The 16026-nt window shown below is 40.1% G+C and overlaps 1 protein-coding gene and 1 long non-coding RNA gene across 2 annotated transcripts; one reads left to right on the forward strand and one right to left on the reverse strand.

Moving 5' to 3' along the window:
• The first annotated feature begins 7600 nt into the window (after nt 1–7600).
• LOC148722880 (uncharacterized) lies at nt 7601–9603 on the forward strand. Its single transcript, XR_015991396.1, has 2 exons — nt 7601–8843; nt 9040–9603. It is a non-coding gene; the product is annotated as an uncharacterized LOC148722880 (long non-coding RNA).
• Nucleotides 9604–13134: 3531 nt separating this feature from the next.
• Nucleotides 13135–15438, reverse strand: LOC111338176 (Krueppel-like factor 5). Its single transcript, XM_022944606.2, has 2 exons — nt 15067–15438; nt 13135–14531 (listed from the first exon to the last, which is right to left on the reverse strand). The coding sequence occupies exons 1-2, from the start codon at nt 15223–15225 to the stop codon at nt 13734–13736; spliced, it is 957 nt and encodes a 318-aa protein (XP_022800341.1). The 5' UTR covers nt 15226–15438; the 3' UTR covers nt 13135–13733.
• Nucleotides 15439–16026: the final 588 nt, after the last annotated feature.

Here is a 16026-nt window from a genome sequence, read left to right on the forward strand (position 1 = left end):
GTGTGTGTGTCTTTATTTGTCAACATTTTGGTTTAGGACATGGCTTTGCTGAAATGTTTTATGTATTCTTTTTACACCCAGCATCAATAGGCATACTTACCATACTGTTCTCTTTACTTGGATTCCTGAGGTGCGGACATGGAGAACTTGTTTCACAATCAAGAACCTCTTTAGTTGGTGATCATTTCCTTTATTCTCGTAACCGTAATGAGTGATTTACGGCTGACATAGTAATGAGAATTAAATGCTAGTCACTCTTAAGGGGTAAAAAGGCTAACTACACTTTGTTTTCTCAAATATGTGACCTCTCACGCGAAAACGTACACTAACGGCTATCCGTTCGAACGGCAAAACGCACGGCTAGTGAACGGATGACAAACGGATGGCCAAGGCGATTGAAACGGCTAACATGAACGGCTGAACGGCCGAAGAAAAATTTTGAACGGCTCAAAGTGAACGGCTGATAAAAATTTTTGAACGGTCCAAAGTGAACGGCTGTGGAAAATTTTTGAACGGCTCACGGCTCACGGTAAACGGCTGAGGAAAAGTTTTGAACGGCTGACAGTGAACGGCTGAACGGCTGTAGAAAAATTTTGAACGGCTGACGGTGAACGGCCGAACGGCTGTGGCAAATTTTTGAACGGTTGGGCGTGTAAAGATGATAATCATTTTAAATCAACGACCAGATTACTTTGACACAGAGCAAAGAAAACAAACATCATTCAATTTTCAGCTGAATATCGACTTTGTGGTTGCGTTTCCGACATTAACTCAGAACCTGTTTTTTAAAGTTCAAAATCAAACATTCCTGTGCACATTTCTCGTTAAATATCTACCAGTAACAAAGATACAGAGAACTAAGGTTATTTTAGGTGGACGAAACCATCTCTTTGCGTCAATAAGAACGAGCGGTGTCTACACTTGTCAAAGCATAACATTCGCCTCAAGCGAAATTTGCATAACGCACGGTGGTGTCTGATATTTTGCAAAAGGTAACGCAACGTTCAGTTCAGCCAATCAACTTCCACTCTAAAGCGCGTTGTCTTGACAACTACATGGAATTTAAAACTTGCTACAATTCCTCATCAAATCACCAAAATGGATGAAGGCGATCAAGTTGAGTTATTAATTGACAAAGAGGAAATCGTGGGGAAAGTGAAACAGTTTCTTCAAGCTGGATGCGGATGTTCTCGGGGCATTAAAGGTGGTCATTGTTCTCAACAATTCTCGGAAGCAGCTGTACTTGTAAATTTGAATAACTGTCCCCAGTTAGTGGTTGTATAACTGCTATTTTAGATTTGGCACATAAATAAAGGTTGTTGTTGTTGTTGTTGTTGTTGGCGAACTCGACTTAGTCATACTGGCCAACATCCAAGCATTCAACTTTGTTGCCCGTATCATAACACCTTGGCGCTTCATTGAAGAGATATTTTTGGACGTGACCTTTCGCGTAAATGAAGCAGTTGCTTTCTTACATGAAATAAAAACAAGCCTGAAACACCGAAGCAAAGTGTAATCTCTGGGGGAGTAATTAGGCCAAAGGACTAAATGGCTATTTATACACGGCGGCAAACGTGAGCGAGAAACAAATTGTAGGAGGAGATTGCACACTTAACTGACTGACGGATTGTGTAGCGTTTACGGCGACCAAAATCTAAATTCTAAAGTTCAAGGGCGTGTCGCTCCAAAACGCGGTTAACGAGGTGTTTGGGACTATTTTACTGATCGAAATGACAACCCAAAGTTGACTGTTTGCACGAATCTTTATTCTTGAAAAGCAATCGACCACGAACCACAATCAATGACGAAAATAACGATTATTCTGACAGTCAATCAATCTATCGAACGAGCGATCGTAAACTGAAACAACAATACAACGAAATTTGATCGGTAAATCTCATCAAGGAAACAGCCGTAATTTCAAGAATTTCTTACTTTTGACTAATTTATTTACTGCAATGTTTTGAGAAAACTTCGCAAGCTCTGAGAGCCGCGCAATCAAATTGAAAGAAAACAACAGGAAATTTCACTAAAAAGAGTTAGCGTTCTTAAAGGAAGTGGCATGGTTGGTACCAAACACTGTTGTTGGCGTGAGTGTAAGACAGACTCAAGATGTGCCGATAAAAGGCAAAAATCAATCAAAGAGTTAGAGGAATAGGGGAAGAAAGTATTCATTCCTTTCCCAAAACCTTTGCGAGACTTGGCAAAGTGTAAGCGTTGGCTAGTGGCTTGTTCACGTTCATCGGTAAAAGGCCTAAATGCCCAGAAACCCTACAATATAGGGCGAGGGCCAAAATAACACCGGACAATGATTTTAATCAAGGCTTTACAAAGGCACGCAGAAGTAAATCAAATCCGTTAGAACACTGAGCAAGAAAAAGTAAATGCGATTATGCGCTTCCATTAACGTGAAATCGGTCGTTTTAAGACTGAAATAAAGAGAAGAAAGCGACCCGCAACAGCTACAACACTGAACCTTAAGAACTGATGTACGATCGAATCAACGCGCGCGGCACAAGCTGAAAACACTCGATACAGTTAAAAAAAAATTGCTATAAACTTCCAGGAACAGATTGCTCATTTCAGTTGACGGCTGAAATTTCCGATAAGGAAACAACATTCCAGGACACCCACATCTACAAAGTCGAACGATTCGAAAAAGACACAGTCCTCGAAGTGTGTACTCATTTTTCTATATAAATCGTTGGTACGACCGCAGCTGGAGTACGCATCTCAAGTTTGGTCTCCCTATACTAAAGCAAAAATTAAGGCCCTTGAGCGTGTTCAAAGGCGTGCCACCAAATTTATCTTGAAATGTGATTTAACTTATCCAGAACGTTTACTAAAATTAGGTCTTTTGCCTCTCGAGTTTAGAAGGGAGGTGTTAGATTTATGTTTCTTTTTTAAATGTCTGAAGGGGCACATTGATTTTGACGTCCTATCATATGTTAGCTTCAAATCATATAAATACAATATGAGGAACACAGAAGCCATACTTGCCAAGGGTCGCTTTAGAACCGATGTTTTTAAATTCTCATTTTTTAATCGCATTGTGGATTTATGGAACGACCTGCCTGTAGCTATTAGGACAATTGATCGAGTATCATTGTTTAGTAAGAAAGTGAATCAGTTTTATATCAGTAAATTTAACTTAAGTAAGGATAAATTTTTATAATTTTTGATTACGTATTGTTGTTGCTATTTGTCTAAGTTAGTTTTTAATTTTTTTGTATTTTATCACAGGCAGTTTATTTAAAATAAGGAATCTAGAATTCTGTATAAACTGGCCTAATTACTCAGATATCTCTTTTTTATACTTGTATATATATTTAACTCCTTGTTTTTGTTTTTGTTTTGATTATCTGTGTAATTGAATTTGAGTAAATAAATAAATAAAATAAATAAATAAACAGCATTTCGGAATACGCACTTTAGTTCCTGTCACCCGCAAGGTGTTACAAAAAAATCTTATTTAAGGGGAGGCCCTCAGACCTCTCAGAATAAACTCTTCTCAAAAAATATTAAAGCATCACATGCAGCCAACCAGCCTCCAAAGTGAGCACGTAAAGATGAAATAACCAATCTTTGATAGTAGAGAAAAAATGTTTGACTGTGTAGCCGCGTGATGCGGTTCCAGTCAATACCCACTAATTCACCCTTGCTCACCATAGAGTCTCCTGTAGCTCAGTGGTCAGAGCATCCGACTAGATCACGGAGGGTCGTGGGTTCAAATCCCATCTGGAAACTCGATTTTTCAAAAAATATTACAAGAGAAAATTGCAAACTTCAAAGCACGTCTGCTATAGAACTTGTTTATGCGGCTAAGCATTTTTCTCAACTGATGAACAACAGTTGAGAATTTTTCTCAACGGACGGCCGAAACCCCAGCCGTGCGAACTGTTGAATTTTAATTACTTTTCCCAAGGGGTAACCGGCTGAACCAATAATTATTAGTTTTTTGGAACGGATAACACCAGCAGTACGAACGGATGCAAATTTTTTTGAACGGATAACACAAGCCGTGCGAACGGATGCAAGTTTTTTTTAACGGATAACCCAAGCCGTGCGAACGGATACTATATTTTTTTGAACGGATGACCCAAGCCGTGCGAACGGATGCTAATTTTTTTGAACGGATAACCCAAGCCGCGGGAACGGATGCTATATTTTTTTGAACGGATAACCCAAGACGTGCGAACGGATGCTATTTTCTTTTGCACGGGTAACCCTGGCCGTGCGAACGGATGCAAATTTTTTTGAACGGCTGGTGAACGGCAAGTGAACGGCAAAACGCCTTCGGACGGATAGCCGTTAGTGTACGTTTTCGCGTGAGAGGTCACATATATCCAAACCCTCCCTTGGGAGGGTGTTGGGAGGTTTAAAATCTGTGGGAGTGGGTAGGGATTTGAAAAGAAAAGCTATTTTCTGGCATTTATGAAACCTTTATTATAAATTAGTCTGAAGTTTTGCACTGCAGCCATGTTGCATGGCAGGAACAATAGATTATTTTTCCCATGGGAAAAATTTTTCTTTCTTATGCAAATTATTTTCATTGTACCTGCCATGCAACATGGTTGCCATGCAAAACCTCAGACTATACCCAGAAGCTTCTGACATACATATGCAAACACTCAAACAGGCTCGCCAAAAGCTAGAAGTATTTGTATATGAAAACCAACTTTTGCCACTAGTCATGCCGACATGGATTTCTATACAAATTCTTGTAAATTTAAAATTTTTCAAAACTGCCGTCAAATCTTTCTCTTGGGCATTTAAAATCTGACCTAGCAGAGCACACTTCTTTGCCCCCTGGGGGAGGGGCGTTGGTAGCTTTTTGTTGAACAATCTTGGTTCTGGGTAGGGGGGATTTGTAAACGCCGTGGTGCAAATGCCCGGGGTCACCCCCCCGGATGGCCGCTGATAAGTGCATTACAGGGCTCAAATCTCCTTTTAATTCAAAACTGGCAATTTCAAACGGTGCAATGTTTCGAAAGAATTTTAACTGCCATGAACAATCACTTCTGCCTGTGTCTAGTATACAGGGCGCAAAGTGAGAGACATCGTGAGTCGCTTTTTGCCGGCGACTTACTGGAAAAAAAGTAGCCGCAGTTCCCGCGGTCCGGATCTTTTATTTTAAAGATAGTGGCGATGATACAAATCCCATGGGTCTTTTCCTGTGTATCATCCCTCGGAAGTGCAAATGCGGTCCAATGCCCTCGTCCCGGGCCGAAAATTGGCGACAAAAGTCAGCAAATCCCGTGCTACTCCCCCATATGTTCCCGGGGTCACCCCTGTAACATACAGAAGCCATGTTGTTTATTTATGACCTTGTGGGCATGCGATACAAAAATAAACCGCTGGCCGGTATCGGCCGCATAAAGTGTGACGTCACGTTGCCATGACAGCATTTTTTTCTGGTCTAAACAGTTTAAACTCATAGAGTCATAAACGAAGAAACAAACCCTGGCTAAGGCAACTCTATACGTTCTAGAGTCAATAATGTAATGTCCTAAAATTAATAATGCAGAACTCAACAAATGTCCAATGTCCTCAAGTCAATAAGAACAATAGGGAATCCAACTCAATAGCAGGGATGACAGATCACTGTACCCACATTTGTACGAGTGTCAATTTGTGACTCTATAAGTCAAGTCTTTGAGGGCAGCGAACCGCGCGACCACTTCTGGCTGTGTATGGCCCATCTGGCTGGGAGATTTCAGCACTGGAGGTTGTGGCAGGTTCCGGTTGATGATTCCATGGACGGTCGCAGGGTTCCATGAACGGTGAGGACTGGACAGAGCGTTATTGGGATAGGGTGTACTGTCATCTACGGCGGAATCTGAGCAATGCTCCGTAGTATTTGGCAGCTTCAGTTGATCGACGCAAGTGTCTCCGGTTGCGGCGGTACTCATGCCCACCTGACTCCACAATGTAAGAGCGCGGGCTCACGTGTCGTTTGACAACGATGACAGGGTTCCACATTTTGGATCCTGGACTGGGTGCCATTCTCACTTGGCTACCTGGGCACAAGGGCGGAAAGATCACTTGCAGATTTCCTGTCATGGTAGAATTTCTGGTTTGCTTTCTGCTGGTTTAAACGTTGCATGACGTCTTGACGGTTGTATGCTGTGGGTGTGAGTAGGTCACGAAGAGAGGGGAGTTTGTTTCTCGGGCGTCTGCCCATCAGTAGTTGTGCTGGTGACAGGTTGACTCCTTCCGGTGGGGTTGTCCTGTAATCTAGGAGGGGTGAGTTGCTTATCAGCGGCTTTCCTTCAGAGACGCTTTACTGTCTGCACCGCTCTTTCGGCCTCACCATTGGCACCGAGAAGGTGGGGGCTCGAAGTCTTGTGGGCAATGCCGTATTCTTTGCAGAATCTTGCAAAATCCTTTGAAGCGAACTGCGGACCCCGGTCACTTCGGATCACTTCAGGTATGCCATGTCGGCCGAACTGTGCTTTCAGTACTTCTATGGTTACTTTACTTCCCATGTCTTGTAGCCTGTCGACTTCAATAAACTTCGAATAGTACAACCCCCACGGGATGGCCGCTGATAAGTGCATAATGCGTAAGGAAATATTTCATGACAATTTCGAAAATTGCAAAATTACAACGGCAGGTACAAAGAGCAGGTCACGGGTCACAGGCCACAGGTCACAGGTCACAATTAAAGAGTTATACACCGGATAGAGTAAAGGCGTTGCATTATAGTGTTCCATTTCCCGTCGTCAGAAATGAACATATAATATACATGCGTTCCGGTTTTCGTGTAAGAATAGAACAATAAAATGTCACTAGTTCAACATTCTGTTGGGTGTACTGGTGTTGTTTCCTCTGTTCACAAGCTTGAAGACTTCTTTTTAATGTGCAGACAGAAATAAAATTTTCTTCGAGCTATAGAGGGTTGGAACGAGTCTGTGAGAGAAGCCTAGAACGGGGAATTCCCTCGTGCGCGTGAGAATCATGTCGGAGGAAGGAGAGGATTTTGAGGTAAGAAATTAACGTTTTTTCTCTCTTTTTTTGGTCTTTTCAGCTGGTTGTAAAGCCATCTATTTCCTTATCCATCATCCTTCCCGGAAATGGAACACTTTAATGCAACGCCATTACTCTATCCGGTGTATAACTCTTTAATTGTCACCTGTGACCTGTGACCTGCCTTTTGTACCTGCCGAATTCAAAGAGCTAATTTGGAATTTTGGCGGTGATGGAACGCCATAAGCTTGTGCTAACAAAATTTTTCAAAAGTGAATTGTTTTCGTGTTCACACCGAAAGTTGATCACATGATCAAGTCATGCAAAGAGCCTATCTCTAATTTGAGTGGCTCAAATTTCGGATGCGTCTAAAGACCTACTGTGCCTCGGTTTGATACTGTCGGATGCTGGTCAGGAAACTGGGTCGAGTAAGTTTAAAAGTCCGCTTTTCTTCAGTAGTTCGTCATTTTTTCGTTGGCCTGGCTGGCTTAAGTACTTGCCATAAATGGCAAGTTTTGCGTTTAGTTTTGCGTTGAGACTAATAAGTGAAACCAGAAGCTCAGAACTGTGATGATTCGCATTCAGTTTGTTTGGAAAGTTTGTCAGTAAACCGTAACCCTTGATTCATTCGTTGAGTAGTTTTAACATATCGAACATGAATTTTACAATTATGTGAACTCCCACGCGCTGATCGGTCGACGACAATCGTCAGTGAGAGTACTGTAATAGATCAAGAGAAAATAATGGGGCCTTATTTTATCTTGGATAGATGATAAACTAAGTACGGTTTACACCGAGAAATTCGCCCTTACCTCCCCATCCCACGGGGTTCGTAACAACTTCGCCCCATCAAAATACGATAAGCTCTGGCAGCTTTCTACTTAATATGACTTTTTCATATGACAAAAAATATTCCGACTCAGATGAACTCATAGCTTGATCAATATACAGTGTACGTGTACTGGCTGTAACTTCAGCAATGGATGTTCACGTGAACAACGAGTATAGAGACTGATTGTAAACTGTTAACGTATAAAATGCGTATTTCTTCTGTTGAGGTCGATTTCATACAAGTCAAGGGTCTTACGCCAGACTAAAGTTTGAAAAAAGGCCTTTTCAAGTTTTTAAGAATGGGGTACATGCGTCGAATATTCCAATTTTACCGAATCAAATGATCGACTTTAAGACTATTATTACCATATTCTCTAGAAAAATAAGCGTTAATAGATTTAACGTCTATTTTTCTAAAGACTTCGTTTATCTAATATCTCATATTTGACAAATCACTCTGAGACAATGGACAGTTCCTTTTGAGACAAATTACTTTGTCCGCGTGGAATTAAGTTTTCTTTGTCTCTTATGCTGTACGTGACACTCTTAACTTAAAACTTAACCAATATCCATGGCAGTTCTATATAAGTATTACCTCAAATAGAGACTGAATACAATTAATGCCGACTCATGGTTTAATTCGGTCGACGACGTGGTTTTTCGGAAGGGTTCGGAAAATTTCCGGCTTTCCGAAGAGTTTACAATTGCATCCGTTTACGTCACCGTAACTATAACCGCAGTCCGCAATCAAAAAGGATGTGTCTCCTCGACGCACGAGACAAACTTCCTCTCAGAAACATATTTTCCTCCTACGCAGGACACTAGAGAAATGAACCACGAAAAATACCAGCGAGTAAACTTCTGCGAAATTGCAGAAAACAATATCAAAGAAAACAAAGGGGCCGGTTTATTTTTGTCGTCACGCACGAGAAATAATAACATTCCCGATCACGCGCGCTCCAATTCTGAGATCGAATATCAAGGCCAGAAGCGTGCTTTGCCGCACAACCAATATCAATTCCTTAACCGAAAGATTTATCCAGGTAAAATGTCTAAAATATTATGAGATTTTAAGGACGTACAACAAGCTAATGCACTATGCAAAGCAACAAGGTTGAAAACGTTACGGTATTTCAAAAAAGTTTTCAAAAGTTTTTTTTTTCATGTGTAAGGTCATAAGGCTGCATGATACTAGCTCGTCGTTATTTTAAATAAGTCTTCCTCTCTTTTATGATTCAGTCAACGATTCTTCGATGGTTCTCAACAGAAAGTCCTTGGATATGTTGTTGATGTCGCGCCGCGCTCTTAAACTTTAAGGGGCATTGCCCCTTTATGGTTCGCGCAGCGGAGTGCGACAGTTTAATGATCCGTGACGCAACAAAGATGTGTTTCTGAGAAGTCAAGGACGTGTGTGCGTGTTTGCGGAGAAAAACAACAATATCTTCACGGAAAAGTTTCTATAATATATCAATGGATCAGATTTAGAACCCCCGGCGTACAGCAAGTACTAAGGGCAAAATGTTCCTGTGATTCTCTGGTTGTTCTATTAAATTCTCCGAGGGTATTAACAAGACAAACTAGAAAAATCTACTATTCAAAGCAGATGCATAAATTTTTACATTGCATAAGCGGACAAGAGGCTTGCAAACAACAAAAGTTAGCCCCGCGAGTAAACGTGACTTTAAATCTCTTAAACGTTGTGGCTGATAGATTCAAATTGATGGCAAAGCCTTACACAATTATCTTGAAAAAAATAAAATAAAGTTGATATGAGACTAATAAAAGGAGTTGAAATATTCTAAACTTAGTATCATTGCATTCCATACTCGGACGGTTTTGTTGACTTGATGTTCGCACATTTGAAAGACAGCTCTCAAAAGTGTTGATAAACTGTGCTTGTTGCTTGCAGAGAGGCCAGATCTGAAATTCTCTAGTCCAATCCTTTCTTATCATTATTGTTATGACGTATGATGCACGATCCTCGCAGTAGAGAGCGCTATTTATGCAATAGCGAAAATCAGACCTGAAAAAAAATCAAGCCTGTGCGGGATTCGAACCACTGACCTCTGCTATACTAGTGTAGCGCTCCACCAATTGAGCTAACAAGCCATTATTGTTATTATTGCCATCATTATCAAACAAGACTGGCCCATCTGTCTGCTCGGTTCACATAGAGCAGTTAAGAAATGGAGCTAATATACACTTTCAGGCAGGATTTGCTGACTTGATAAGTATAGTTAAGCCTGTGATCAAATTGCCATCATTATTATAGTTTTATGAATAGATCAAATAGACGCGAATTGAACACGAAGGAGCTAACTTAATTGCTACAAGTTTTCCTCAAGACCCAACTCTCCTTTTCAAACATGCCCTCAATATTTCTAGGATCTCAGAAAAACATATCCTTTCTCGGCAAGCTTATATTAATCTTATTCAAGCTGTACGTGACTCCGGAAACAATACTAAGGTCCTCACCAGGTTGTTTACAAATAAGTTTTAAAGCTTCAATTATTTTTAGATTACCGCAAACCAAAAATTGTTAGCTTCCTTCGGTGATACAGAACCGATTAACGAGATTAACACAATTTCAAATGAAAGTGTGGTTGATTTTGGACAGGTTTCCTTAAAATCTGTCAAAAGAACAACACGGTTACCACTTTAATCACACTTTGTAGTTATTCATCGATGCTGTAAAATTAGCCAGCTGACCGCGACCAGTCCTCAACTAGCACAATATCACAACAAAAGCAATGTTTTCGTTGAGAGTTTAGCCGCAAGGTAGACCGTTATATTCTCTTCAGTCTGTTCTAAAAGTGGTAATAGAAATGCTTTCGGCTCTTTTGCGAGAAATGTTATCCCATCTTTTCTCCGTTCGAGCTCTGTCCCTAAAATAAAAAAAACCTTTTTTGACTTTCGATGTTTGTGACCTTTAAACGTACCGCGTCTTGCCCACAAAAACGAATCATTCTTGCATGATTCAAAATACACTTAGTCTTATACAATTCGGAAGCCACGTTGGACACAGTGCCTATAAAAAGATACTTATTTCGTTTCAATAATGCATCTCTGTATATCAAAAAGTTGTAAATTCCTATTGTTCTCGCGTCAAAGTTTAATAAAAGTTTTAAACTACAGGGGCAGTTTCATCTCATTTAAACTTGTTTTCAGGATTCGGTACTCATCCAACTCAAATTAAATTTTTAATGAGATTATAATGAGATCAATGCCGGAGGTGAACAAAGATTTTCTTTCGGTATTGAGATACCGCGATCACTGGCTTTCTCTCTGCTAAACCGCGCTGCCCAATACCAAAATAATATTCGTGCTCTTTATCGTAATGTTTGTTTTTCTAACGAAAAGATTATTTAGTAACGAGCGCAAATGAACGATCGACCGGCTTCAAGATTTCTCAGACAGATATTTCAATCCAGTCGAACTTTAACTTTCTTTACACTTCCACTCGCCTAAAAGCAAACTGAAGTCAATAAAAAGGTGAGCAGATCGAGAGAGATTTCCCATTATTATTATTTGAGAATTTTCTTTACATGGTGACCTTCATATGGTCATTCAAAACTTTTGTTGACTTGTTCGAGTTCAGAATCGAACGAACAAAGAGATGTTATGTAATGCATAAGGCTAACAAAAACAGCTATGTCAAAGACTATATCGTAGATACTGGTTAAAAGAAAAAAAAACAAAAGTTGATAAAATCATGAATATTTTGAAAACCAAAAAGTTTCGTTGCAAGTGCTAATTTCCGATCCATGGGGGCTTTATGTGTCTGTGTCAGACTAGATTAAATAAATCAAACTGATAGAGTTGATACATTGGCGCCCGTGTGGACTACGGAACTGCTTAGCATTAAGATTATATGTAAATTGTTGATAGTATAATTGGGAAAACTTTGCGCAGTCCTTAGGTACTGAAAGTTGAAGGCACAACTTCTGAAATGTTTTGCTGCCTAACTAGCTCCACTTGTTTCCGTGCTTGCAGTCAAAACGTAGTAACACGATGCCGGAACTGGCTCTTTTACAAAGTTTGTCTGAGTCAAAAAAGAAACATTACAGAGACCCTTACTGTGTCACGGTCCAATTATTAGACGGTGACCGATGTTTATAAGCATCATTTCCCCCTTTCTGCTTGCTAGACATTCCTGCCATGTTCCAAATCTGCCGAAAGAGTTTAGGCATCACATGAGAAGGGTTCAGTTGGGAATCTATTTCGTAGACAAGACTCAAGGGTCACTAATGACTGATGTCCAGCTAGAGAGTGTAACTTATATGAGCCAAAATTTCGAAAGTCTCTTCATTTTCGTTTATCTCAAGAACGCGCGGAACCACGAGAAAACTGCAAGTGAAATGGAAGTTGAGTCTTCGTTGCTAAGTATATTCTAAGGCAGACGTACCAGGAGAAATTTGGTTAAGTAAATTGTGTCGCGCTCCACAGAAACAAGTTTTATGTCAGTTGAAATAGGGGAAAGTGTCTCGTGCCAAAGCATGCCGTGCAATCAGTGTGAGAGGAAGTAGTGGTCGCCAAGATAAGAAATGAAATACTGGCAATTAACAAATTGCCACAAGGAACTGAAACATTAGCATGCAAAATTATTAGGTTATGAAGGAACTTGTGGGCCAAGATTTCGAAGTGCGTCAATACATGCATTCATGATGTCAGAGTTGTCGAATATCTTAGCTGTCTCTTTTTTTTACCTTTTTTTTTTAAGTTGCGTTAATCACTCGATATAGCAGTTTTCATGATTAGTAACAAAATAGTCGTAATATTGGTTTGTTCATAGTACTGCTGAGTCCAATTCTTATCTCTTAATCCGTAAATTGAAGGCATAAAAGGTAAGGAAACAGGATAAATACTAATTACAGCATCTGTCTTTGATATTTGGAATAAAAACCAAACGATTTCATTATATTGCTACTCGAGACAGGTAAAGAAAACCTGATAAGCTTGACAGTAACCCCCTTAAAATTAACCTCGCTTTGACACAACAAAAACAAGATCCAACGCTTCACAAAACTGTTCGGGGAGAAAGCTTTTAAATTCAAAAGGTTTCAGACTAGAACTAAAACGTCTTGCTCCACGACACATATCACTGATTCTGACGATCTCTGAGATAAATAGAAAACGAAAGATATTTAAGAATTCTCAACTGTAGCACAAAGCGCCATTTGCGTGCAGAAAATCTTGGCACAATAGTTATTGTGCAATGGAGCAGACATGGTATCTGTGAACCCCAGGGGAGAAAAACTTTCGAGAATTAATGATCAAGTGATGATTTCACTTCATTTACAGACAGGACGATTAAGCTATAAGCGACACGAAGTGTATAATTCTAGCTGTTTTTATTTGACAGTCTTTTCTTCTCATCTTTTGAATAAAATAACACGGTATCATATAAATATAACCTCTAAAAATTCCATTACATAAAAATACATCTCTTCTTTTCTTTTTTGACATATTTCTTATTTACAAACGTTTATTTAACTCAAAATATTTTAAATCGAATCTTATATCTTCTTTTTAGTTAAAAATTCTCATCTTGTGACAGTAAAGTTGCGAGCGATTGAAATGCACTCTTCGCGAAAGAAAATGTCAGCGCTAAAGCACTAGGATAATCATTTGACTTCTGAGTTCACTTCGAAAGATCAGGCAGTTCTTTTGTTTCCCATGCTTTAACAGAACGATGGGTAAAGTTCAATACGGCTGTAACGTTTGATAAACTGAACCACGGGAAAGTTATAGAACTATAATGTAACCGTTTGAAAGACAATGTTCATCTCCCCATGCCAAACTTGGCACGCTCATTGCATCGTTACGATCACATTGTAACCAATCATCTTTTTCAGTTCAGAGAAAATTGCACTGTAACCTTTGCTCGTCGTGAGAAAAACCATATTTATCTATTTTATTGATGCATAGTTCCTCTAGGATTGCTGTTGTGGTTGATGGCGTTTCATGTGTAGTGCCAAGTGATCTGATCTAGCGAAAGCCCTATCACAAAACTGGCATTTAAATGGTTTGGCTCCAGTGTGTTTCCTATAATGTCTGGTTAGTTCATCTGACCGAGCAAACCGCCATTCACAGCCTTCCCAAGTACATTTATACGGTTTTTCTCCAGTATGAGTTCTCATATGCGCCTTGAGGTGTGAACTCTTTGTGTATACTTTACTACAGCCAGGGTGCTCGCAGTGATGGATCCTCCTTCGCTGAAGTTCAGGAGAGCCCCGTCGTTGCTGTGGGATCAGTACAGTTGGAGGGGTATATGGCGGAGGAGGGCCGAGAGGTCCCAAATATATCTGCTGGGTTGCCATTTCTGGAGAGCCAGGATTTGAGTTTGGCGGGGTAGGTGGATAAATGACAGTATAATCGCGAGGTGGTTGAACAACTTTCAGTTGACGATAGTGAGATCGGTTGTCATTTTGGATGTGAATATTGCTAGTCACTACAGGAACCGGATTAATTGTTGTCATCGTTGTAGTGTTCGTGAATGCCGGAGCAAGATTGTATGTGTCCACTTCGGACACAAAAATTTTCTCTGGTAGTGGATCGTTGTTGTTCGCGTCCGTGACCACAGCGCAGTCATCGCCAGAGTCGTCATCAAACGTAAAATAATCGTTCACGACGTTGGCGCTTTCACGTCGGAATTTTCTCTTTCTTGTTAACAAAGGAGTAAGTGGTGAAGGAGCTGTTCCTTGAAGATATTTCTCCATTTCAAACATCGTCTGAAGAGAGAGAACGAAATCAGGTTAGAAGTGTTCTAAGAAAACGTAACTTGTCAAATATGACGCGCGCGCTTAAGAAAATTTACCATGATGTTTTTTTCACTGTGTTGTTCGTTTTATTACATTAATGTTTCATCGGCATCAAAAGTAAATGTTCAGTTTTCCAAAGTGAAATGAAGTATAATTAAGAAATTAACTTTTAGCGCAAATGAAAATTCAGCGAAATAATCAACATGATTAATTGAATGGTGCTGCTCAATAATTCAAACTCATTTAAAACTCTAATAATGTATTAGCTCTAAGTGAGCATCTTTTTCAAGCGATCCGCAACGCATATAATTCCAGATAAAGTTCCTCAAGCCCGCTACTAAAAGAAAAGTGGAATCAAATGATGAATAAAACGCTTCAGTGAGTTTTCTGTTAAATCTTTCGCGCTGAGTTTCTTGTCGGGTGAGTTGTAATCTAACTCAGTGATGGAATTCGTCCGCTATTGTAAAACCACACGCTGGAGTAAATGATCGATTAAAGGACCAACCTGTTGAATTTCGTCTATTCTTGCCGTGGAAAAATTGCTGCTAGGGGCCATTGGTCGCACAAAATTGTGAACAGTGGTAGCCAAGTCACATTCAGTATTAGTGCCTTCGATCACCGTCCTTGCCTCTTGTATGACTGACACAGGGAGAGCGAGGGCCATGTTGATTTAATCTGTGCTTGATCAACTGTGATGAGTAATCAGATAATGAAAGTGGTATCTCCCACTCGCTAGTTGTTTATGGCAGGTATTTTTTTTTCCCACTGGTGAACCGACTAGTCAGTTTCCGATCGCTGTTGCTTTGAATCAAGCGAAGACATCGATTTATATCCACGTTCGCCGAGGTTCACTCTGTCGCTTTGTTACCAAATATGGGAAATGTAGGCGTGTGGGCGACAAAATCTCTTTGCGGTTGAAAGAGAACAATCAGTGTCCTCTAGAGATTTACTTTGAACCAATCATAACCCTTGAATTTTCTAAAGCACTACAGTCCATGACGTCAATGGTGACCGAGGGTCATCGTAAGTAATCTATGCGAGATCTGATTGGCTAACGGTTGATGACACCGTGATTCTTGGAGCGATAAAAACAACTTTATTATTAAAAAGTCGACGTTTGAAATGAATCCTTTGTCAGCAAAATAAACAATTTGAATACAATGGCAAGTTGTAATTTCAATTTGTTTTTAGTGACAGATACACTTCCGTCCTAGAATATTCTACGAAGCTACATTCCTTCGGCCGATTCCTGCTTGTAACCGAGCGAATCTAACTTACCCTGACGTATACTGAGTACAATGCCAGCAGTCACCTCAACCGAGAACTCTAATTTGCATCTCTTCAAAACAGCTGGCTAATTCCTGAGGGCATAATCAAGGCAGTGAACCGAAACACGGTATTGTGTGTCCGATCGTGGGAAAATAATTGTTATGGTCAGAATCGTCGGAAAACATGACCAAATTCG

This window comes from Stylophora pistillata, chromosome 9, assembly GCF_964205215.1.
Source record: "Stylophora pistillata chromosome 9, jaStyPist1.2, whole genome shotgun sequence".
Taxonomy (NCBI): domain Eukaryota; kingdom Metazoa; phylum Cnidaria; class Anthozoa; order Scleractinia; family Pocilloporidae; genus Stylophora; species Stylophora pistillata.

Coding starts and splice junctions, on each gene's coding strand:
- LOC111338176 (XM_022944606.2), bottom strand. CDS start 15,225: ATGGCCCTCGCTCTCCCTGTGTCAGTCATACAAGAGGCAAGGACGGTG. Junction 14,532..15,066: donor GAATAGACGAAATTCAACAG/GTTGGTCCTTTA, acceptor CTCTCTCTTCAG/ACGATGTTTGAAATGGAGAA.